General features: G+C 40.9%; 1 protein-coding gene and 1 pseudogene across 4 annotated transcripts in view; one reads left to right on the top strand and one right to left on the bottom strand.

Annotated features, from left to right (window-relative positions):
• Window positions 1–4,415, bottom strand: part of LOC102965153 (zinc finger protein 677-like) — a 39,012-nt gene extending 34,597 nt beyond the window's left edge. For all 4 annotated transcript variants that reach the window (XM_042970231.1, XM_042970233.1, XM_042970232.1 and 1 more), the window contains exons 1-2: window positions 4,087–4,415; window positions 1,970–2,031 (exon numbers count right to left, since the gene is read on the bottom strand). In XM_042970231.1, coding sequence (XP_042826165.1) covers window positions 1,970–1,984 — 15 coding nt within the window. In that variant the 5' untranslated portion in view covers window positions 1,985–2,031; window positions 4,087–4,415. The remainder of the gene's footprint in view (window positions 1–1,969; window positions 2,032–4,086) is intronic.
• An 8,470-nt stretch (window positions 4,416–12,885) lies between these two features.
• On the top strand, window positions 12,886–14,077 carry LOC102967934 (annotated as a pseudogene).
• The last annotated feature ends 12,025 nt before the right edge of the window (window positions 14,078–26,102 follow it).

Below are 26,102 nucleotides of genomic sequence, written 5' to 3'. Positions count from 1 at the left end.
TTGTTGTTTTACAACAGGCATCCTAATGGGTGTGAAATGATAACTCATTTGGTTTTGACTTTGCATCTTACTAATGACTACTTTCATTGAACACCTCTTCTTGTGCTTATTTCATTTGTATATCTTCTATGGAGAAACGTCTATTAAAGTACTTTGACTATTTCACAAATTGGCTCTTTGTATTTTGGTTGTTGAGTTGTAGAAGTTCTTCATATATTTCTAGGTTCTGCGCCCTTACTAGATTTGTGATTTGCAATTATTTCCTCCCTTTTGGTAGACTGTTTCACTTATGTGATAATGTCCTTCAGCGCACAGACATGATTGTGATGATGACCTATTTATCTACTTAGTCATTTTCTCTTTTGCTTTTGGTATCATATATAAAAATCCACTGCCAACCCTAAGGTCATGAAGATTTACCTCTATGTTTTCATTTCGGGGCTTGAACTCACAGACCATGAGATCATGACCTGAGCTGAACTCGGACACTTAACCAACTGAGCCACCAGGCGCCCAGAGCTCCGGAATTTCTATTCCATCCCTTTATTATAATTTATATCTCTTTACTGATATTTTCTATTTGTTGAAACATTGTTCTCCTACCTCTTAGTTCTCTTCCACATTTCCCTTTAGCTGAGGATGTTCAAGACAGTTGATTTAAAATCTTTACTAAGTGGAATGCCTGTGACTCCTCAGAAAGACCATCGTTAACCTGGTAATCATGCTTAAGATGTACAATCTTAAAATATCCTTATATATCTGTAGTGAAGTTGGCCTGCTCAGAAACGGTGACCATGGCATTCTTCAAAACAGTAAGAGATTGTAAAGGACCCATGTATCTTCATTTAGAGAATGTTCCAATGAGGGTCTTTTTAAAAAAGCGGTTACCTCTATGTTCACTAACAAGAAAACAATTTGAAGACATGTAGTATGTAAATATTTCAATTTGCAGAATAAAATATCAGGATAAAACATTTACTGAAAAATATTTTCTAAATCACATTACAATATATAAATCCACTTTTACAAGATTTGCAATAAAGAGAACATCCGTTGCCAATGAAGACAATCAGTGATGGTGGAAGATATGACAGGGAAGGGGATATTTTACTACTGAGTTTCTAAACTGCATCACTGTATGGAATTGAAACCAAAAAAACATATACACTGGAGGGGTTTATACCAACAACAAAAAAAAACACTTAAAAATAATTTGCAAAATGAAATTGAGCAACATCCTCTCTGATGGCAGAAAGTTCTGCTCCTATGTCTGTCTAAATTATAAATATTTTTATCTAAAAGATCTGTGGCATAAGGGTTCCTAAAAGAACACCATGGTCTTTATGAGATCGATGTGCTATAAATAATTTAAAAAACATTTACTGTTAAACAAATTTGTTGAGTCTACAGTTTAAATCTATGTTAACAAAACAAAACACCCTCTCTATTCCTTATTCCTACTTTGAACTTCCCATTCTAGTCCAAAGTACTTATATTTTGGAGTCAGAAGCACACTGACTCCCTTGTTTAACATCAAAAGGCATTTGTAGAAACAAAGGAAATTTCCCCCATCAGTCTTATTTTCCAGGGTTTCTCAGGTACTTGTGCACATTAATACATCACTTACGTATATAATCTCTTTAATTCTGGTTTATATGACCTGAAAGGGCATCTAGAAGGAGTCTCTGAAGAATCCTTACTACCCAAACTCATGGACACCACAGAGCCCACTCCCCATCTCCAGTCCTTGCCTGCATAGAAAGTCCTTTACAGCATGACCACCTAAAAGGGGCATCTTCCCAAGTTCCACGTCACTAGGTCACAGTGAGATGGAATCCGAATGGAGATGAGAGAAGGCCCTGGGTGTGAGTAACATTGTAGGCCGGATACCTCTGAGACAGAGAATATTAACAAGTCCAAAATGTAACATTTTAGGAAAAAGAACAATCAACAAAATTATGACTTTTACCTGGAAAAGAGCCATTCCTCCTTTTTTCCCTCTTCTGGTCTTCTTTCTCAGGTAAGTTTATACTGTGTGACAAAAAGTATGTTGTTTAATGTTTAGAATCAACATAACCCCTTCCTCTACCACAATATACATTTGGTGAGAGTTGTAATGTAGGAGAAAGACAGTCCTTTGCTGCCCATTGCAACAGGAGGCATGCAGGGATAATAAAGTCCTATATAAATTCCAACAAGTGTATTTTTCACCCATTTCTTCAGGAAGCCCTCCCCTGCTCAAATACACTCCACTGCAACTACATTGTCCTCTGTCCGTCTGGCACTTGACCAAAAGGAATTGCCTCACTCAAGTTCTGGGCTCCTCCCAGCATACAATGACTGGTTGACACAGGGCATAAAAGCCTGTCCATTCCATTAATTTGGAACAACACTTAAGGGCCACCCCAGCTCCAGAATGCCCTGGTAACTACACTGAGTTTAGATCTTTGTCCTGATGGTGATGGGAAGCTGTAAGAGGGTTTAATGTCAAGAGATGACACAATCAAATTTTTAAGCTTTAGCTAGGATACACAGAGAGGGTGGGGCTGACAGAAGCAAGCCTCTGTCTCTGAGACTATGCTCCTGCCTCTTTCTTAGTGGTTTTCATTATTTTTGGAACTGGGTCACATTGAAACTCTAATGATAACTGCACACACTCTCCCAAAAAACTGCCAGACAAACACACACCCAATTTTGAAAATCATTCCAAGCATCTTATTAGCTCAGGTTCAGAATTCTTGGTCTATTGTGTCATGTTAAAGGTGAGTAAAATGGGGGTCAGAGGGGGAAATACTTTATGAAGTTACCCTTAACAAGTCTGAGTTGGGTGAGCAGAACTGGGTATAAGTAAATTCTGAAATGGTGGCCTTGACATGTTTAAGTGGAAAGGGCCTGTCCTAATTCCAGATCATGACCTTTCATATTCCTGAACAAGAAAAGCTTCTCTTTCATGGGTGTAATCAAACCCAAGCATTTAATTCCTCTTTTCCAGAAAAACTATATGAAATTACAAATAGTTACAAGTCCTGGAAAACACGAAAAAGGGTCACCTGTGGGGATGAGGTCTGAGCAATCTCTGTATTATGAAGAGATGGGCTCTGCTGGAACAAAGTTGCACATTAATCCAGACCACCTTTCAACATGTGTACAGAAAAGACAAAGGGGGGACGCCTGCGTGGCTCGGTCAATTAAGCGACCAACTTTGGCTCGGGTCACTGTCTCGTGGATCATGACTTCGAGACTCGCGTTGGGCTCGGTGCTGACAGCTTAGAGCCTGGAACCTGCCTTGCATTCTGTCCTCCCTCTCTCTCTGCACCTCCCCCACCCACACTCTGTGTGTGTGTCTCTCTCATTCTCTCGCAAAAATAAATAAACATTTAAAAAATGTTTTTTTAAAGAAAAAGAAAAGACAAAGGGGGCTTGAGGGGAACATCTACCTAGTTGGAGACTTCAGCTCAGAACTAGGAAATTTAAAAGATCACTTAAGGGAAGATGAGAACTGCTGAATATTAAATTAACTGGCTGAACTAGCTTTGAGTGTTAAGATTATCAACATCCTTAACGGATGTGTGATTAAATCCTATAAAGTTATTTGCCAGACATCCAAGAATACTTCCAATATACGACAGAGTAGAAAGCATGTAAAACTCATGAACAAATAAAATTGAGGTAGAATAATTTCGAAATTAAAAAGCTATCCAATGGATTCTGAGATTAAAGGCAAAACAAGTGTGGGGATAACATCAAGTTTAGAAAAGAATGCCATGAGCCACAGAAAAAAGGGGGGACAGAAACAGTACCGTTAATAATGGCCCCTGTAAAAAGCACCATGTGGTTACAGAAAGTCTTCCCTCATTGACTGCCTGAGCTAGGCCTCTGCCCTCTAGATGAGTAGGGGTTGCAAATGGCATTATCTTCCGATGCAATACTTAGAAAGTGCAGTTGCCTCAAACACCAGGTGTCACAACTCGCAATCTCTCCTGCATAACTGGAGCAATTCACCAAGTTTTAGATGAATGAGGTCATAGGGCCACAAATCAGTACGTCACGACGTAACATCCCATACCCAATCAATTCAGTACTCACCAGGGCTTGGGTCCCGTGCTTTGTCTGAGACCACCATGTGCTTTGTTCTCTGTGTAAGTCTCTCTGTGTCCTTGTTTCTCCTCAGTCTTTTTGTCCATTTCCGTTTCCCTCCCTCGCTATTCCTCCTTCAACCGTGTGACCCCACTCTGCTGCAGCCTCTGTTTCAATCCCCGCCGTTCCTCCCACACTTTCCGACTCCGCAGATTTCTTCTGCGTCTTTCCCCGCCGTCTCTGCCCCCACTCTGCCCTCCCTGCGGCGGCGCGAAGGGCCTGCATCCACCTCCTCAGTGACGACTGTGCCTGACGCGGTTGGGGGTGGGGGGTGGGGGGTGGGGGCCGGGGGGAGACTCGGGAGTCAGAGAAAGGTTCTGAGCATGAAAATGACCGGCAAGGTAAATGGGGTCTGTAAGGGCCAAAAGCAGAAAGGCTGGGCCCGAACCTGCCTCAGAGAGATTTTAACCGGAAACGAACGCAGACGCCCGTGACCCGCACCGACTGACTGGGCTCGGAACGTCTTATGGCCACGCCGCGAGAGGCGAAAGGGACGAACTCCCAGCGAGAACGACGAGTGGGTTCAAGGATTCTACCTTGCCAGGCGACCCCCGAAACCTGGCTGTGAGGAGGGGCCTGAGGAGCGCGAGCCCTGGAACCAACCAGCAAAACGGGAGACTCACTCACCCGAGCGCGGCCCTTCTCTGCTCGATCCGCTTCCGGGTTTGCGGGAAAGCGCTCTGGCGCGTGCGCGGCGGGGCGGGGCCGAGGCGGGTCGAGGGCGTGGCATGTGGGGCGGGGCCGAGGCGCGCTGGATCCCGCCCCGCAGGCCATCCTCCTCCGGGTTTCTGCCGGTGCGTCCTTCCTGCCCGGCGGGTTCGCGTCGTGCTTTTGGATTCCTTCCAATCCCCCTGGTGTCGTTTGGAGCCAGGCTGGGTACAACCTTAGGGGAAGGGTGGGCCGCTTCTGTTGGGAGCGACTGTGTTTGACAAGTTGAGCCCGGTGCGCAGGGAAACATTTGTAACGAGTGGTGGAGACGCACGCCAGCGAGGGAGGCGGAACAGCGCGGGGACCTAGGATCGGGGATCCTCGTGGGGCGAATGAGACCCACCTGACAACTCGTTGTTTAATGTACCAAAATCCGGGGTGGTCAGTGTGGGTGTTGGACGCTAGAATGAGACATGCAAAACTCTTCTGTGAGGGTGAGCCTCAGTGGCTCAGTAGGTTAAGCCTCTACTTAGCTCAGGTCATGATCCCCGGGTTGTGGGGTCAAGCCCACCATTGGACTCTGTGCTGACATCTCAGGGTCTGGAGCCTACCTCGGATCTGTATCTCCCTCTCTCTCTCTGCCCCTACCCTGCTCGCACTGTGTCTCACTCTCTCTCAAAAATAAAATAAACATTAAAAAAAAAAAACACACCACAACTGTTCTGTGGGGAATGTGCAGCTTGGTATTAACTGAGCTTTTCACTGAATTGTCACTTCTGCTCTCCATTCACTGAACTGCGTTCCCTGGCGTTCCCCTCCAGGCCCTGGGCTGTGGGGGCGGAGGGCTGGCACGGTGCTTTAAAAGAACAAACATTTCTGCCTCTATGGGTGTGCATTAATTTCTCTCTCTCTTTAAATTTGATATTCGAATCCACGCCTCTCGAGATGAATTATAAATCCAAACGCCTTTGAGAGCTACCATATGACACCTATATTTTGCTTAAGCCATTAATTACTAAATATCACTGCAATTCCAATTTTAAGGATCCTTGTTCTCAGTTATTTTGGACAACTATTTTTCACTTGAAAATTAAAATTTTAAAAAACGTTTATTTATATTGAGAGCAAGGGAGAGAACGCAAGCAACGGAGAGGCAGACAGAGAGAGGATCCCAACCAGGCTCTGGGCAGAGCCCCTGCCCCTACTGGGGCTGGATCTCACAAACTCTGAGATCCTGACATGAGCCACAACCCAGAGTCTGAGGTTTAACCAACTGAGCCACACAGGTGCCCCCAAAATTCAATATTTTAACTGATCTTTTTGTTTTCTGTTTCTGAATGCTTGGTACCAAGGGCAGATAACGTAGCTTCTAAAAGGTGTACTCTTTCAGAGATATTTAACTTTTCCTAGTAGTGACGAAATACTGGTTTTGAAATAATTCCAGAGACATGTGATAAGGATATCTATTCTATATGTGAATAATACAAGCAAATTGTAAAACTAGGTTTTCACATTTTCAGTAGTATCATATCCACTCTTAATAATGTCTAATAGGAAATATGCAAGTTAATAGCTCCTCTTCTGTTTCCTGTGGAAATTCTGAAGGAGGTGATGGCTGCATTTGCTTTTCACATCCTATTATGTGACTGCCCCCTCCAGTGCTTAAATCTCTGCAAGGAGTGAATGAACAAATGACTACATATTGTTTAACAGTTTACAATAGTTTATAGGTATCTTGTCATTTTAGAGGGTTGTGTATTCCTTCTGCAGTGTGCAGAGATGACCCTGGACACAATAAGGTCAGGGCTCCAGAGAACAAAAGGGCTGATTGTTAAAAAAAAAACATGGGGTGATTAGGACAGAGGGGTTCAGCACCCACCAACAGGGATTTTCAGAAAGAGCCAAATGAAATGAAAAGGTGGAAGAGAGAGCTTAAAACGATACAAAGGTGCTTATCAAGACAAGCATGCCTTGGGTAACCCTCACCTCCAGGGAAATTCTGAAGATGTTGTTCCTGTGAATGTGCTGGACCACTGCTTATATCTTAAGAGCTTGAACACTATGGAGATGCTGGCCCAGATCATGAATCCTAAATGGCCGACAGGAAGGAAGTTAAAAGTAAGGCAAACGGTGATTGTGTGATCTTGTTATTCAGCACCCCCAGTCAAACTTCTTTGTGATGTTTCCACTGTTCATTCTCAGTCACAAGAAGAGAGAAAGTGGTATTTACCCCCACGGTTAGGATCCAGCCGCTGATTGTTAGAGAGGCACGCAGACCTTTTATTTTAAGTTCTAACATCTTGGAGTTTCTGGGACCATCGTGATGTTCTGGAAGACACTCAAGAAGCAGGTGGAACCAATAGATACACCACTGGCAACTCTGAACATACAAAACAATATGCATCAAAACTCATTGAGGACGTTTTTCAACCCAAATCTGTTGCTGAGGGACTTCTTTAAAGACGATAAACCAGGAGCGCCTGGGTGGCTCGGTTGGGCGTCCGACTTCACCTCAGGTCATGATCTCCCACTCCATGAGTTCGAGCCCCGAATCAGGCTCTGCTGACAGCTCAGAGCCTGGAGCCTTCTTTGGATTCTGTGTCTCCCTCTCTTTCTGCCCCTCCCCTGCTCATGCTCTGTCCCTCTCTGTCTCAAAAAAAAAAAAATAAAAACATTTAAAAAAATTTTTTTAAAAAGACAATTAACCAGAGGTTGGGCACAGTCAGGTGCTTGAAAAGCAGGTCTTAGGAAGGAATTTGACCATTTTTAATTATTTTTTACCATATAGACTTCTCTTTTGACCTTTACCCCGCTGTAGGATGTGAAGAATAAGACCATTTATTATCATTTTGATTGGAATTCTCATTTCCCAAATACTAAGCATTAATGATGTTATCCCTACTACAGTTTTTGCTGGTTATTAAGTTTTCTTATGCACTTTGGCATACTTCTGAATTTTTAATGTCACTGATGTAATAGTCTGTTCATAAATAAACATATCATAAAAATAACAATACTCATTTTGGTGTTCTTTTCTTTACAGTTTTTGTGGCTATTCTTATTTGTTCTTTATTCTGTAAGATCTTTGCAGTAACATTGCTAGTTCAAAAAACTAACTGAGGGTATCTAGGTCAGGACCGAATTAAACTCATAAATTAGATGAAGAAGAACTCATCTTTTTATAATATTGAGTTTTTCTACCCAAGAACATGATGTAAATTTACATTCATTTATTTCTACTTTCATATATTACAGGAATGTTTTATTGGTTCCCCCATATAGGTTTTACACATTTTTGTTAGATTCATTCCTAGTTAATTTCATATTTTAAAGCTATTTATTTATTTAGAGAGAGTGCAAAGGCAGGGGAGAGGGGCAGACAGAGAAAGAGAGAGAATTCCAAGCAGGCTCCATGTTCAGCAAGGCGGGATCCCACAACGCTGGGATAACTACCTGAGCTGAAATCAAGAGTCAGGCGCTCAACTGACTGAGCCGCCCACGTGTCCCTATTTCATTTTATGTTGCATTTTTTCATTAAACGTTTATTTATTTATTTATTTTTGAGAGTGTGCACACAAGTGGGGGAGGAGCAGAGAGAGAGGGGGAGACACAGAATCCAAAGCAGGCTCCGGGCTCTGAGCTGTCAGCACAGAGCCCCCCCTCGGGGCTTGAACCCAGGAATCTTGAGACCACGACCTGAGCTGAAGTCGGATGCTCAACCAACTGAGCTACCCATGCGACCCCATTTTACATTACACTTTTGTAATTGCAGGCCCTGCTACTATAACTGGTAAATGATTATTTGTCATACATAGGCCATTGTATAAAAATATCCTATGTACAGGGGCGCCTGGGTGGCTCAGGCGGTGGAGCTTGCAACCCTTGATCACAGAATCGTGAGATTAAGCCCCATGTTGGGTGTAGAGATTACTTAAAAATAAAATCTTCAAAAAAATAGCCTATGTACAAAAAGGCTATTGTTTTTGCATATCGGTATTATATCCTATTATCTTACTGAATTATTTCTCATAGTGAATTTTCTATTGTGTTTCTAGAGGTATGCTTGTATCATCTGCAAACATAGTTCTACATCTTTGTTTCTAATTCCTCTGCCATTTTAAATTGCCCTGGCTAAAATTATGGAAAGAGCCTAAATGTCCATCAACTGATGAATGGATATGGAAGATGTGGTTTATATATAAATGGAATACTACTTGGCAATGAGAAAGAATGAAATCCTGTCATTTGGAGCAACGTGGATGGAACTGGAAGGTATTATGTTGAGTGAAATAAGTCAGAGAAAGACAGATATTGTATGTTTTCACTCATGTGTGGATCTTGAGAGACGTAACAGAAGACCATGGGGGAAGAGAAGGGGAAAAATAATAGATACAAACAGAGGGGGAGGGAAGCAAACCATAAAAGACTCTTAAATACAGAGAACAAACTGAGGGGATGGGGGGAGGGGAAAATGGGTGATGGGCATTGAGAAGGGCATTTGCTGGGATGAGCACTGGGTGTTATATGTAAGCAATGAACCAGGGGAATCTACCCCAAAACTCAAGAGCACACTTTACACACTGTATGTTAGCCAAATTTGACAATAAACTATATTTAAAAATAATAATAATAAATAATAAAAATATAGATACACACATCAATTGCCCTAGCTAAACCTCTAATATAATGATAAATGAATACAATGGGTGATCATGTACTTTTTTTACTGTGGTTTTTCTGGCCTTAGTGGACTATCTTTAGGGCTTCCCTAAGAGCAAGAACAGGACTTCGTTTTATCAAGTTGGAAAGATCCTAAAGAAATTCCTAATTTTGAGTATTTTGATTCCACATTCTTCCATGTTGAATTCTTCCAAATAATATTTTTGTAACTATGAGTAAGTTTCTTGATTTATCTTCACAAATATGATGAACTTATATTAATGAATTTCCTAATAGTGAGTCATTCTTGAATTCCAGACATAAATTTCACTTGGTCATCATATTTTTAGATTATTTTCAGGGGTTTTGCCTATATTTATTTTACATGGTACCATATCTAAGCAGATGTGAGATCTTTCTGTGGCAGTCTTTTTGGTACCAACTTTAGGATGTTTTAGTATCAGAATTTTATTTGACATAAAAAGATAATTTGGAAATTTTATTTCTTCTCTGATGCTCTTGAATTGAGTAAGTAGCATTAGCTTATCTGCTATTTAAAAGAATGGAAGAATCTGGGTGCTTTTATTTGTGAGGGACTCTGATAAATGTCTTCCTTTTCTCTATGAATATTAGTCTGTTTGGACTCCTTATCTTACTGAAATCAATTTTGATAAAATGTATTGTCCTAGAGGGGCACCTGGGTGGCTGAGTCCATTTAGCGACCCACTTCATGAGATCAGGTCATGATCTCATGATTTGTGGGCTCGAGCCCCATGTCAGGCTCTGTGTTGACAACTCAGAGCCTGGAGCCTACTTTGGACTCTGTGTCTCCCTCTCTCTCTCTCTCTCTGCCTGCTCCCTGCTCACACACACTCTGTTTCTCTCTCAAAAATAAATAAGCATTAAAAAAAATTTTTTTAAATGTATAGTCCTAAAAAATGTCCATTTTTATATAGGCTTTCTAGTTAATTTGTTTTGAGTTGGGGAAGTGGGACAAATATTTTTAAATCTCATGTATTGACATCATGTTCTTTATTTGCATTTATTGAAGATTTAAAATGTACTGCAGATATTGAAGAATTTTTAAATAGAAAAATCCGGGGCGCCTGGGTGGCGCAGTCGGTTAAGCGTCCGACTTCAGCCAGGTCACGATCTCGCGGTCCGTGAGTTCGAGCCCCGCGTCAGGCTCTGGGCTGATGGCTCGGAGCCTGGAGCCTGTTTCCGATTCTGTGTCTCCCTCTCTCTCTGCCCCTCCCCCGTTCATGCTCTGTCTCTCTCTGTCCCAAAAATAAATAAAAAACGTTGAAAAAAAAATTTAAATAGAAAAATCCTTCTTGAGTCATTTGTAGGATTCTTTCTCTCTGCCCATAAGTTTTAAATGGTGGTGGTACTTGGGTGTGAGGAGTAACAAAGAATTAGACTGGGGTAAAAGAAATTCTCAGGGAAGCACAAAATCCAATGAGGCACGTGTGCTACTCGGCTGGTCTTTCATGGCTCAGACCTCAGCATTTCCTCCTTCCATGGGACACCCTGTCTGCTTGCAGGAATAATGGAAAAGGAAGAGTCACTCTCAAACACTCCAACGATCTCTTTGGCTATGCTCACTAGAAACTTCTAATAGATCCTGGTAATTAAAGACTTTTTCAGAACTGTTCTCAGTTCCCCAAGTGTTAAATTATCATTGTCACTACAGCTGACATGATGACAGCAATTCTTTGGGGAGGTGAGGTCTCAGAATCACTAACCTCTATCTCAGGGTTTGGCTTCCTCCCTCCCACACATGCTTTGCCTGCTACTTTATACTCAGCCTCCAGTCCTGGCAGCAGGAAGGAGTCTGCGAGAATCTTCTAGTTTAGTGTGAGACCACAGTCTCTACGGTTGGGAGATGCAGCAGGAATCTGCTGAGCATAGGTGAGCATATCTGGGAAAAGAATCTTCCGGCACAGGCTGAGCTTGTGAGAGAGACTGCTCAATCAGTGCATGACTGCTGCTAACGTAATTTAACAAAATCCTCATTGACGGGGTTCTTCGTGTTTGATCCAAGTGCGCTCAGAGTCTGAATTTTAAGATACTTCAAGATTATAATTTCAGGGGGCGCCTGGGTGGCTCAGTCAAGCTTCCAACTCTCGATCCCAGCTCAGGTCTTGATCTCAGGGTCATGAGTTCAAGCCCTGCACTGGGCATGAACAGTCTACTTAAAAAAAAAAAAAAAAAAGATTATACTTTAGGAACTTATCTGCTATTCAATCCCATGAGCAAGAGTCAGAGATATTTTCAGGAGCAATATTGTGAGCCCTGTGAAGGCATGTGCATGTGATAATGAATATGATGGAACCAATTGAAATACCTGATTCTCAGCAGAAACAGTGTGACTGAATGGGAAGTGCTGAAAATTATTCTTCTATAACTTGAGTTTTGTGTGCTTAATGGAGACAGTAAGTGTGCCTCTCCTGAAAATCTCTGTGGACTATTGATCTGCAAGACAATTTTCTTTCCTGAAATTAGGAAAGATACTTTAAGAAAAAGCTAATGTCACCACAGAGGGATTTAAAGAGCAAAAAATTAAGGACTTTGTTTTATATTTTAATATTTAAATAATAAATTTATTTAAAAATATCTCATCAAGAAAAAAAGACAATTTTAAGCTATATTTCTTCTGGTTTAAAATCATTTCAACAGTATTTCCAACCACTAACTCACCTCTCTTGCTTTTCAAGATCCCAAGAGTTGAAGTCTTCAAATTCCATTTTGCATGTTTGCATTGTATTTTAATAGCTTTTCCAAATCAAATATTGGCTCCAGATTCAGTTTGTTCTAAAATAGCAAACATACAGTGATAGATCTTTAAATAGGATTAATTTATTTTCTGCCCTAATATGCTTTATCACTATGTGATGTTTCATGTCCCATATGTTAGCACACAGTGCAGTTCTGCCCAATAATTTCTGTTACGGATGCCATTGTCCTTTTGGTCCAGGCAAAAAATGAAATGAGTTCAGCTGCCATCTTAACAGTTGTCTGCATTAAATAAATCAGACTGGCTCAATAAAATTACTTAGTGCATGTATAATTTATTAAGACCTTTGAATCTTCACTCCATAGTTATATTAGTTATGAATACTTAAACAAAAGTGGAAAATGATCAAACCAGATTTAGTAAGTAAAATAAATTTAAAATATGACAAGGTGTTTGTGTATGTGTGTATGTGTGTGCGTGTATCCATAATGAGGTTCCTGGCATAGTATAGTACCGTAGCAAACATTCATGTCACTGCCACTAGGCAACCAAGGTTCAAATCGTGATTCCTCTGCTATTTACATGAGTCACTTAACTTCCCATGGTTAAATTCTCCTCGTCTATAGAATGAGAGTAATGATAGTTCCTAACTCATAGGGTTGTCAATATTATATAAGTTGCAATAGGGAAAGCAGTAATAACAGTGACCCACACATTGTAAGTGCTATAAAAAGACACACATGTAACTTTGGACATCTCTTAACAAAAGACAATAGAGTTTAGATGTTCACTCTCAGGGAAAGGGAGAGGTAAGTGAAGATTTTATTTTCCATGAAAGTGTAGCCCAAAACTCATTATTTTCATGCAGAATCCTCTACGTGTGAGTTCTGGACAATGACAGAATGGCCTCGGTGGATTTGAATGTAGTAGTGATCTTCCTATTCCACATAGTCATTGGAATCCTGGGCAGTTTCTCACTCTTCTATCATTAGATGTCCCTTTGCTTCAGGGCATGCAAGCCGAGATCCACAAAGTTGGTTCTCAGGCACCTGAGTGTAGCCAACTCCTTGCCCATTCTCTCTAGAGGAATCCCAGAGACGATGGCAGCGCTAGGGCTGAAACATTTCACCATTTATTATGGATGCTATGTTCTTTTATATGTTCACGGAGTGGCCAGAGGTATGTCCCTTTGTTCCACCTGCCCTTGAGTGTCTTCCAGGCCATCACGATCAGCCCTGGGAACTCCAGTTGGGCAGAGCTTAAAGTGAAAGCTCCAAAGTACATTGGCCCCTCAAGTATCCTGTGCAGGGTGTTCCACATGCTAGCAAATAAGTTTTTTCCCATTTATATGACTGTAAATGGAACAACAAAACTATTACCAAAAAAGTGTTTGGGATATTGTTGTGCTTCACAGTGTAGAGACAAGATCACAGGCTCATTACAGGCAGCAATGACATCTTTCCTTGACATTTTGTGTTTGGGACACATGACGTTGGCCAGCAGCTCCATGGTTTTTCTCTTTCACAGTCACACGCAGAGGGTCCAATGCATCCATAGGAACAATCTCTCCCCCAGACCTCCCCTGAGACCAGAGCCACCCAAAGCATCCTTGTTTTGGTGACCACCATTGAATTGTTTAATGCCATTTCTTCCATTATTTATGTTTACTTGCCTCTCTTTGATAATTCTAGTTGGTGGCTGGTGAATGTCGCTGTACTAATCATTGCATGTTTTCCAAGTATTAGCTCTTTTGTTCTCATGAACCATGACCCCAGCATATTCAGGCTCTTTGTGTCTCCTGTGGAAGAAATACATAATTCCCTCATCTCATCAGGGATATATGAATTGTCTTCCACCTGTTCAGTCAGGGATGCACTGAAACCTCAAAGAATGTGAAGAACAATAATGAACCAGTTTCACTGCAGGGAGAGGGGTGAACTAGACACACGGACACCAGCCTAATAGGAAATAGTAAAGAGCATGGTACATGAAATCATCTGTAATTAATATGTGTGTAGTTATATAGTTTCTATTTTTATTAATGGTAACAGTGGAGAAGTTAAGATTCTACAAAACAGTCCTGAAATAATGTGAACATACTGGATAGATCTTTGAATGTGTAACTTTCAAACTGAGATATTAAAATTTCCCAAGATGTACCTGAGATTGCAATTGTGAATCCTGATTTGTGATACAAACGGCCTGGTGTGAAGGCGGAGGGAAAACCAGGTTTACTTACTGCTGGCTTTGGAGGCTATGTCGTGAATATTGTGCTTTATATCCTAAGAGAAACTGGGGACATTTGAAATATGGTAATGCTTATGGAGCAAGATGAGTGCATGAAAATGTTTTCTGCTCAACATTTGAAGAGTAAACTGTGGGGGACAAAGAGGAACATAGGAAGAGGTGTCAGGTGAATTTTAGAAAGGGTGCAGGTGAGAGGCAGTCAGTAAACATCGGGTATGTGGGAAAAGACTGAACGTACTTTTGAGATGTTTAGAAGGCAGACTGTTCTGTATTAAATCTTCATGGTAGCTGGCATGGTTGGGGAGAAAGAGATTTCAAGATGGACTTCTGCTTTTCAAACTTGAGGATACAAGAGGTTATGGAGGGCCCTTTCATCAAGCTTGGTGCAGGAGATGAGTAGCAATTTGAAGCTGGAGTACACGATGTAGTTTGTTTCAAAAGGAGTAGTATCTCTTTTGAAATCACCACCAAGGCAATATGGACACCATTGAAAGAAAAGGTACAGTTTGCTTCTGACTTCGTGGGCTCTTATTAGGGTATGTGCTCAAGGGAAAGGCTAGTATCAGTTCAAGGTCCCTACAGACCACCTGGCCACACAGAATGGATCCTGAGGCACCAGTATTAGCTAAACTCTCAACACTCACTCTATGTACCTGCAGGTTTCTTTTTTGGGAGGGAATTTCAAGATTACAACCTTATTCTGCAATTCAAAGCATTCCTATCATTTCTTTCACATGGGTGACTTGTGGTAAGGTGTGCCTTTAGAGGAATTGATCTATTTCACCTAAATTTTCAAGTATATCTGTGTAGAGCTTTGTATTAATCCCTTACTACCCTTTTGATGTCTCCAGGTTCTGGAGTAATATTCCCTTTTTAATTTGTTAGGAGGAATTTGTGTTTTCTCTTATATTATTTGGTAGTTTTGCTAGTGAATCATGAACATTATTTTTTTCAGTGAACGATCTCTTTGCTTTATTATCTCTACTGTTTTCCTGTGTTCAATTTTACTTATTTTTGCTCTTGCCTTTATTATTTCCTTCTTTCTGCTTCAGTTGTGTTTCTTTTTTTTCCTTCTGATTTCTTACTGCAACTTAGATTATTCTTGGATATTTTCCCTCTTTTCTAGTACATTGAGTCCTATCAGTTTCCTTCTCAGTACTGCTTTAGTTGAACCTCACAGAAATGGCAGGTTGTATTTTCATTTTCTTTCAGCCTGTATATTTCGCTTGAGTCTTCCACTTTGAACTGTGGGTATTTGAAAGTATTTTGTTTAGTTTCCAAATGTTTGGAGATTTTCCAGTTAATTTTTTTGTTTTGTTTTCTTTTTGGATTTGGATTCCATTGTGGGCAGTGACACACTCTATGATTCTGTTCTTTTGAATTTGCTGAAGGGTGCCTTAGGACCCAGCAGAAGAACTGTCTTGATATATGTTCTTGAGGGGGAAAAAAATGTGTAATCTCCTGTGTTTGGGTGGTGTTAGAAAAATGTTGATGAGATCATGTGACTTGATGGTGTCGTAGTGTTCACCAGTGTCCTGCTGACTTTCTGTCATTATTCTATCAATTATTGAGACAAGTCTCGAGCTGTAATTGTCAATTTGTCTGTTTCTCCTTTCAGTTCTATCATTTGATGGTTAACATATTTTGCAGCCATTCTTTGGTGGATATACACTCAGCATTGCAAAGTCACCTTGTTTGACCCGTCAATCATGTTATTTCCCCCTCTATCCTCAGTAATTTTGTTTTCTCTGAAATTTGTTCTATCTGATATTAATATAGACATTCCTGCTTTCTTTTGATTGAGGTTTACATGGTATAAGTTATACTATTCTGTAGACACTGGGGCTCAGATAACTCTTTCATGTGTGAAGCTGTACTGTGCATTGTGGGATATTTAGCAGCATCGCCGGCCTGTACCCACTAGATACCAGTGGAACCACCGCAATGATGACATTAAAAATGTCCCCAGAACTTTGCAAATGCTCCCGAGGTGGGGGATGGTTTTCCCCCCTGTATATCAATTCCACCAATATAGAGATCAGGTAAGCAAAAGATACTACCATGCCACTTTGTTCGCAGCTGCATTTAACACAGTATTCCAAGAAAGACCTGATGTCAGAAGTGAATGACCTGATTTGCAAGTAGGATTTAAGGACGTAACTGTGTCTCATCTCTAGCGGGTAAAACTTACCATTAATAAATCCTTTGAGGTCAAGCACAAGTTAAAATTCAAAATCATGGCAAAGTCCACATGAAAGACATGGCCCTAATTAATGCCCTATGAAGTTACCTGCCGTTGACTGCAGTAGGTCCTGTGGGATTGCTTCTCTTGGACAGCATGGCTTAGTGAACGGAAAGCACAGGCGTGGCTCTATTAGAGGGGCCCGAGAGGCTCAATGACCCTGAAATAAATACGAAGAGCATGGCATGTCTAGCTAAATATGGTGGGCGTAGCTAACAGATGTAGCTGTTTGGTATCACATAAAGTGCTATTTAAAAATACTGTGCTGTCCACGATGCGCCAAGTTTGCACCAGAAGGAAACTGTGATCATGCAGTAATGTTTGGTGATGTACATTATGATGGCAAGGAGGTCACTGGGGAAAACGGCTGGTTGTGCAAGGAAGACAGGGTTTCTGACACTTTAGCAGATGTAACTACATGAAGTCAAGAACGGTGAAACACAAAGGACTGGAAAGCTATTCTCAGGGGAAAAGTAGGAGCCTAAGAAACGATCCTTCCTCATTCCTGCCCCTCCCTGTTTGCTGTGGACCAGAGACTGCTGGGTCCCTCCTTTCCTTTTCTTTTCCGAATGGGAGGGTTTATTGAGTTTTTTTCTGTTCCACCATAATGTGTTAGGAGTGAGGACTCCACGTCAGGCTCTCAACCAAGAGGAATCTCACGAGACTGTTGCAAGACCCTCCCATGTGACTGTAGTCATGTTTGGGTAGAAATTTTTTCTTTCGGGACAAACCTAAGTGTATTTTGTGTGAAATACAAAGAAGGGATAAATGATTTCTGATAGAAGTTGTACTATCGTACATTGTAATATTTCCAATTAATTATCACCCTCTTGTGAGATTATATGTCTCTGCTCTTTGATATCAAGCTTGGCCACTTGACTTACACAACCCTTCTTCTTTTTGAGGGGACTACACGTCCTTCCCAATTTATAGCCACCTTGACTAATGCAGTGTGAGTAGAATGGCATATTTTAAGTGTAAACAGAAGCTTTCAAAGCTTTGTTTGCTCCTTCTCTTCTCTCTGGTGCAAGAATACTTATAACCACATAGACTGAAGTTCTATCCTGAATCCCAGACTCAAATGACAGAACCAAGCAAGAGGTGACTAATGATAGAAGTGATATGAGGAAGAAAGAAATGTTTGTTCTGATGAACCCAAGAGAATTCAGGGATATTTGTTACCACAGAAAACCCTTCTAGAAAGCTGACTGGTACTTTGTGACCTTTTCTTTTCTCCTTACCCATCTTAACTACCCAAAGTCATTGTCTCCAGTAATTGTACCACCTTTGAAATCATGTTTTCACTTACTCCCTCCCTATATTACTACCCTCATATCTGCCATGTTATATTCTCTACTTCCATTAAAATATCCATTTATTTTTAATTTTATTGTTTTAATTTTGTAACGTATTTCATGAGAGAGCTCATGCACACGTGGGGTAGGGGCAGAGACAGAGAGAGGGAGAGAGAAATTTAAGGGAGCTCCACGCTCCGTTCAACCGACTCTGCCACCCAGGTGCCCCCATTTATTTTAATGCATCTAGAAATATATTGCCCTTTACAATCCAACTACCCTCAGTGGACTATGGGTTCTCAGTTACAACATTTTCAACGGTTTATCACAATCAAATATTTATAAATAACCTCAAGAACCTTGCCGTCTTCACTGTCCTGCTTCACCTAAGTAAGCCTCAGAACTGCATGAGCTCACTTAGGAGGAGGTTCACACTCCTTGGCAAACACCCAAAGGAAACACGCAAACAAAAAGGAAGAGTCCTTGGCTTAGGTGTTCTGTGGCTAGCCCTTTTCCAAGGACGTGGTCTTCAGTTTCTCCCGCTGTGGTGGCAAATTATGAATGTTCTGCTTTCATTTTCATTCACTTCAGGCTACATTCTCATTTCTTTCTCTACGTCTTCTTTGTCCCAGGGTTAGTCACAAGGAGGTCATTGTTTTCCAAGTATTTGTGGATTTTCCAGAGGCTTTTCTATTAGTGATTTCTATCATAATTCCATGGTGGTCATACACATATTTTGTGTGGTGTGAATTCTTTTAAAATTTAGCGAGACTAGTTTGATGGCCCAGAATATGGTTTCTCTTGGGAAAGTACTGTGTGCACTTTTAAAGATTGTGTTTAATTCCCTGGTTAGGTGGAGCGTTCTTATGAATGAAAAAAATCAGTATTTCTCCTGTGTAGGGAGAAAAGTCTGTTTTTTCCCCTACTGTGTGCTTCTATTCTGTCTCCCTCACTACTCACACAGAAGACTTCACTTCTGACACTTCTGGTCACAAATACATGGAGGGTTTCCCCCACCCATAAGCAGTCTCCGACACCAGCTGGCTTCCTACCATTCACCTCAACTGTGACACCCTCTCCCTGGATGCCCCTCCACACACTCCAGCCGCCCCGCAAGTCCAGGCTGACTCACGTGCTTCTGCAAACTGGTCTAGATCAGAGGTGCCAACAACCCCCCCATTGTCTGTGACTAGCCTGCTAGAGCCCCTCACAGAACTGGGCGAAACACATTTACCAGTTTATTACAGGCTATGATACAGGATACGGATGGACAGTCAGATGAAGAGACACACGGGATGAGGTCTGGGAAGGTCCTCAGTGCAGAAGCTTCTGTCCCCATGGAGTTGGGGTGTGTCACCTCCTGGAGGGGCGGTGTTCGCCAGCCTGAAATCTCTCTGAACCTCCAGCCATTGGGCTTTTGAGGAGACTTCCTCATATACGCATGACCAGTCATTAACTCCATTTCCAGCCCCTGTCCTCTCTCTGGAGGATGAGGGGATACGGCTCAAAATCACCATCCTTCCGGTGAGCAGCCCCACCCAAAGAGCCCACACAGGAGAGGCCTCATTAGAACAAAAGATGCTGCTGTTACCCTCATCACTTAGGAAATACAAGGACGTTAGGAGTTCTGTGCAGGAGCCAGGGGCAGAGAACAATACATACTTTTTCTTTTATCTCACAGCTCTGTAAATGTCAATTGGGGCAGTTTCCTTGATAGTCATGTTACAGTCGCCGAGGTACTGATTTTGTCTACTTGTTCTATTATGGAGAGAAGGGACATGGAGATCTCTGACTGTCATTGTTGATTGGTCTGTCATTGCGTTCCTGTCCGTTTTCTCAGGGGTTTTGAAGTTCTGTTGCCACGTGTATGGTTTAGGATTCTCATGTCATTCTGGGGAATGTATCCCTTTATGACTGTGAAATAGATTTCATTATCCCTGGTCATAGAATTTGCTCTTTAATTAACTTTAATCTGATATAGCTACTCTATTGTTAATACCATTTATGTTTATCTTTTTTCCATGATTTACTTTGTGTCCTTAATTTTTGAAGTGAATTTCTTGTAAGAAATATTTTGCTGCCTGTCTGTTAAAAATTCAATTCATGGGGTCAACTGGTTGGCTCACATGGTTAGGTGCAAGACTCTTGATTTCAGCTCAGGTGATGATCTCATGGCTCTTGAGATTCAGCCCCATGTTGGGCCTACACTGACTGCATACAGCCTGCTTCAGATTCCCTCTCTCCCTCTCTTAAAATAAATAAAACTAAAAAAAATCAGTGGCAATGTTTGCTTTACAACAGGGCCTTAAGTCTGTTTTACAGATATTAATATATAAATTATCTTGCTATTGCTTTTGTAATGTCTCCTTTGTTCTTTTTCTGTCTTCTTTGAAATATATGAATATTATTTTTGAATTTTTGTTAATGTTTCTTTTTGAGAGAGAGAGAGAGAGAGAGAGAGAGAGGGAGGGAGAGAGAGAGAGAGAAATACTGTGCTTGAGTGAGGGAAGGGCAGAGAGACGGAGACAGAATCTGAAGCAAGCTCCAGGCTCTGAGCTGTCAGCACAGAGCTAGATGCAGGGCCTAAAACTCATTAGCCGTGACATCATCACCTGAACGAAGTCAGACCCTTAATGGGCTGAGCCACCCGGGTGCCCATGAAATAACTGAATTTTTATAGATAATTTTGCTTTAAATACTTTTTGTTTGTTTCTTTGTTTACTGGTGTTAGCGATAACTATTTTTTATGTGTTTGCTTTAGGAGTTATCCTATACAGCTGACCACATTATACCTTCATGTGAGTTTATACTTCTTCATATGGAGCACCCGACCTTTCCTTTCCACAAGGACTTCCATTTTTCCACTCCTGCCCCGTGCTACCATTAGTATAGATTACTTTTACATATACTATACACATATATACTAGACTGTTAGTTTCCTTTCTTTTTTCTTTTTTAACATTTATTTATTTTTGAGAGATAGAGAGTGAGCAGAGGAAGGGCAGAGAGAGAGGGAGACAGAATCTGAAGCAGGCTCCAGGCTCCGAGCTGTCAGCACAGAGCCCGATGCAGGGCTCAAACTCACAAGCTTTGAAATCATGACCTGCATCTAAGTCGGAAGCTCAACCAACTGAGCCACCCAGGTGCCCCTAGACTGTTAGTTTCTTAAACCGTCCACTACAAAGAGGCTTAAAAATAGGAAAGACAGTTTTTATTTACCCATATAGCTACTACTTCTAGTGCTCTTTTTTTTAATTTTTTTAAAAATGTTTTTACTTATTTTTGAAGGAGAGAGAGACAGAGCATGAGTGGGGGAGGAGCAGAGAGGGAGACACAGAATTGGAAGCAGGCTCCAGGCTCTAAGCTGTCAGCACAAAGCCAAATGCGGGGCTTGAACTCACAAACTGTGAGATCATGACCTGAGCCGAAGTTGGATGCTTAACCGACTGAGCCACCCAGGCACCCCACTACTCTAGTGCTCATAATTCCTTTGTGTAGATCAGGAGTCTGCCACCTACAGAACATGAGCCAAGTACAGCCTACCGTCTGTTTTTACGTGAAGTGTAACTGGAATGCAGCCACACTCATATTTAGGTACTTTTGACCCAATAAGGACATACTGGAAGAATGGTAACAGAAACAGTATGGCCTACAAAGAATAAAATATTTACTGTATGTTCCTTACATAAAAGTTTGCCAACTTAGCACACAGAGTCACATTCTCATCACATCTGAATTAGTATAAAATTTGGGATATGAAACATAATGAAATGGCAATGGTGACACAAGATTGGTCTCAATTGGAAAACTAAGAATAATTGGGAGTAGGTCTTGTACTCATGAAGAGAACATGGAATATGCAATTGTTACTTTTCAATTTGCAAGTACAGTATCTTATTATAGGTTAAAAACTTTTTGATGATATTGACATTGAAGATATAACTGAGGTGTAAAAGACCCACCAGGCACTACTTGGTACACATTCGTAAGTGGAAGAAGCAATAAACCCTTGGCTGGGTATAAGGGTAGACAACAGGAAAAGTATGTATCTTAATAAGTCCTGGGATCAACTCCCTAGACAGTTTTCACAAATGGTATTTACCATCTTTCCACTAATTCATTACCCCACCTCACTGCTGTGTTCTCTCAATAGTGGTAAGGCTGCCATAAAGAAATAGGTCTGCGCATTCTCCAAACAGGTCATGGTTTTGGATCTATCACATATGCTCTTAAGCCCTCTGGGGAGTTCTATTGTTAAAATTTTAAAAACTCTAAGTACAAGGAGTCCCAAAATTTAAATGTCTCCAGTAGAAACTTAATATCACATTTCACCAAGCCACACACCAATTGTGGATATTCCGGATCCACTGTAAATATGTTCCCATTCGGGCAATTTTCTGCTGCTTTCCTCCACCCACTTGTCCTTCCTCATTGGTATTTGCATGATACACTTTCAGTGGTTCTGGTCAAAGATGACCTCATGTGGGTATTGCCTGAAAACAATGTTTAAATTAGGAAACCCTGTCACTCTATTATTGCACACGAACACATTTATGGTACTTACCAGTATCATATTTTATCCTTATAGACTTACCCGTATAGAATATAAGCTACTTAAAGGCAGAAAATTTGTTTCCTGCTAATGTCAGTGATTAGAATAGTTCCTGATGGAAGTGAATGCATTTATCCATGCAAAGTAGAAAGTTACTGCAGCGCATTATCTCAGAGATTAATAGTTGAAATGGTCAAGTAAACATGTAATTCTATTTGTGCCACCAAATTCCTTACTCCTGTAACTTAAAAAAAATTTTTTTTTAACATTTTATTTTTGAGAGACAGTGAGACAGAGCATGAGTGGGGGAGGGGCACAGAGAGAGGGGGGACACAGAATCTGAAGCAGGCTCTGCTCAGCAGGCCGATAGCTCAGAGCCTGATGCGGGGCTCGAACTCACTGACTACAAGATCATGACCTGAGCCAAAGTTGGCCGCCCAACCAACTGGGCCACCCAGGTGCCCCTAACTCCTGTAACTTTCTAACATAACATTCTGAACATTTGTCATAAGTTCTCAAGCTGTATTTTTTTTTCATTCGCATTGTGAGTTTTAGGTAACATATGCTGAACAGCTCTAACTCATCAGGGAAGTAATGTTTTAATAAAGCTTTTTCTAAGCTACAAAATGTTAAATTCAATATTCCCTCTCAAATGCTCCATTCTACTCTCAGTGTAAACATTAATGTTATTGGTCAGGTCAGACAGTGTTCATTTGTGAGGGACAGACCTCCTGGAAATCAGTGGCTGAAACAACTAGGTGGTCTACCATTCTCACATAACAGGAAGCCCAGAGATGCAGGTTGGGATGGGACGGGTCCCCTGGGCAGTCCTCTGCCTGCTCACCTCCCTTAGCACTCAGCACTGTCTCTCCTTACAGCAGGATGGCCGCTGTAGGACCAAGAAGGATGAATGGGGAGGGGCAAAGGCCTTTTCTTTATTAGGTTTTGTCTTATTTACATGGAAATAATCCTATGAGGTTTTTCCAATTAGATACATATTTTAATAATGCCATTTTGATAAGGATATTCGGGGCGGCTGAGTGGCTCAGTCAGGTAAGTGTCAAGACTCTTGATTTTGGCTCAAGCCAACATCCCAGGGTCATGGGATTGAGCCCTGTGTCAACTGTGTACCGAGCGTGGGGCCTGCTTGAGATCTCTCCCTCTTCCTCTGCCCCTGTCCCCCACTTGCATACTCTCTCTCTCTCTCAAAAACAAACAAATTAAAATAAGGATACTGAGGAATTTTCAAATTTCATGCTCACGCCTAAATAAGGAAGGTAAAAGAAAAAGATGGGGAAGAAAACATTTTGCAAATCAAATGTAAAATTACCCCTTATTAAAATTAAATGACAAGGTTGTCAGGATAACTGTAGGCTGAGACAGATTTTATCAGCAGACTCTGTAATTTCTCCGGAGAGTATAACATTGCATGTAACCCATGACCAGTCTGATAGGTGTAACAAATAAGTCAAAAATAATTAGTCCTTAATGTTTTGACTTACACATTTATTTCCTTTGAAATTTATTAACTTTACTTACCTGAATCTGACACTAATTTGCCAATATGCAATACAGATATACTGATTCTAGCACCTTTTAAAAAAGTTTATTAAAGTTTATTTTTCAACACTCAGTGTGGAGCCCAACACAGGGCTTGATCCCTTGAACCGTGAGATCATGACTGAAGCCAAAATTAAGAGTTGGGAGCTTAACCCAGTGAGTCACCCAGGCATTCCCTGATTCTAGCATCTTGGTAGAAAAATGGGAGAACTCATTTTGAGATTCCATTCATTCCATTCTACAAAAGGATCTACAAAAGGATTGGAGTTGAGAAATATTCTACTACTTTTGAATATATTTTAAAATTAGACTATAACTTAATAGTTATCATATCCATATCATAACCAGTCTAAAAATATCTTCGGTAATTGATCTAAACAGTATTTCATGACCATTTTCCAAAATCATACTATGCAGTAGGGGCTATTTGTGCATCAGAAAAAAGAAGGTAGTAGTCAGCATGAGGAAGATTATGGTCTTTCCCAACCAAGTCAGTCAAGAGTAAACATTCAGGTTTGTATTAAACAGTCTGACTCCACTTTTGATGCCCAACTAATGATGCCTGTGAAGGGTCATTACAACCTCTTACTATTCTGCCAATCTGGGCAGGGCAAGCTAATAATGACGCCCAAGAGGCCATACCCTTGGCAGTAGTTGTAAGTTCACAGTGTCAATGAGTACCTTCTCCCCAGCCCCACACAGGATGCATCATAACAATGTAGTCACCATTTCCTGCTTTCTCTACCCATCTTCAGAACTTGAGAACCCTATCCTGCCCTCCCGAGAAAGCATCATTATGTAATAAACATTCTCCTTACACTTCAGACAATGGAGTCATCATTCTTGACATCTGCCATCTGTTCCAGTGGAGTAAGCACAAGTGCAAACGAGCAAAAAATGTTTTAGAAGGTAAATGAGATTTCTAGTTATCAAAAAAGATTCCCATTGAGTATGTTCATTCTTGAGAGTAAACTCATGAAGATTTCTTTTCAAATTATTCCCTGAGCACTCCAGCACAAAGTATACATTGTTACCTTTATCCTTACCTCTGAAATATTCTTTTAGTTCCTAATAGTTTTCATATACCCACTACTTTTCTATTCTCTTAATGTAACGTGCAACACATATGTCTTATTTCAGTACAAAAGACATGCTGAAATATAATCATATGGTGTATATTTCTGAATGGGAAGGCAGGTTGTAAAGGGTGAGAGTTGAAATTGCATTGCTATGTTATTTTCATTATAGCCACAAAAATAATCTGGGATATACTATGGAGTGTGTAACTCCCAAATTGAATTTATGAATATATATTTCTACAACTGCAGGTTTGAATCTAACACGGAAAAAAAAATGTTATGGATGACACTCAACCTAGAGAGGACAAGGATGTATCATTAGTGTTCGTTATGAAATGGCCCAATGAGGTGGGATGCACATGGGCTAATAAAACATCATTCATTTAGGGTTACACAAAAGCCTATATTTTACGTACTTAGATATTATCTGAGAAATTGGGTACAATAAATCAAAATGTATCAAAATCCAAGTTTCAATCCTCACAAGCGTACTAGTTTTGCATTTTGTTTGTTTTTTCAGACAGCACAAGTAGGTGAGAGGGGCAGAGAGAATCCTACGCAGGCTCCACGCTCAGCAGAGAGCCCAACGACACAACCCTGAACTGGTATCAAGTCAGACACTCAACATACTGAGCCACCCAAGAACCCCTACCTTGGTTCTGATTAAAATGTCCTCTATAACCTTGAGTTTTCAAAAATAAGAGTAATTTTATACATTACCTTTCAAAAGAGGGAGAGACCATCATTCCCCCTCCATTTTCTCTACCACATATGCCACCCCTAGTAACCCATCACTCACATGAAAATCACATTCTCTCAATGTCCCCACCTATAGTGTTTCATGATCATCTGATAGAGGAATCGTTTCCTGTACTAATCAACAAAGACTCTCAATCATACTAACCAATCTAGAGAGGCTGTGACCACAGAAAACATGGCAATTTAG

This window comes from Panthera tigris, chromosome E2 (genome assembly GCF_018350195.1).
Source record: "Panthera tigris isolate Pti1 chromosome E2, P.tigris_Pti1_mat1.1, whole genome shotgun sequence".
Lineage (NCBI taxonomy): Eukaryota > Metazoa > Chordata > Mammalia > Carnivora > Felidae > Panthera > Panthera tigris.
The sequence above is the reverse complement of the archived record's forward strand: the minus strand, read 5'-3'. Positions and strand labels throughout refer to the sequence as shown.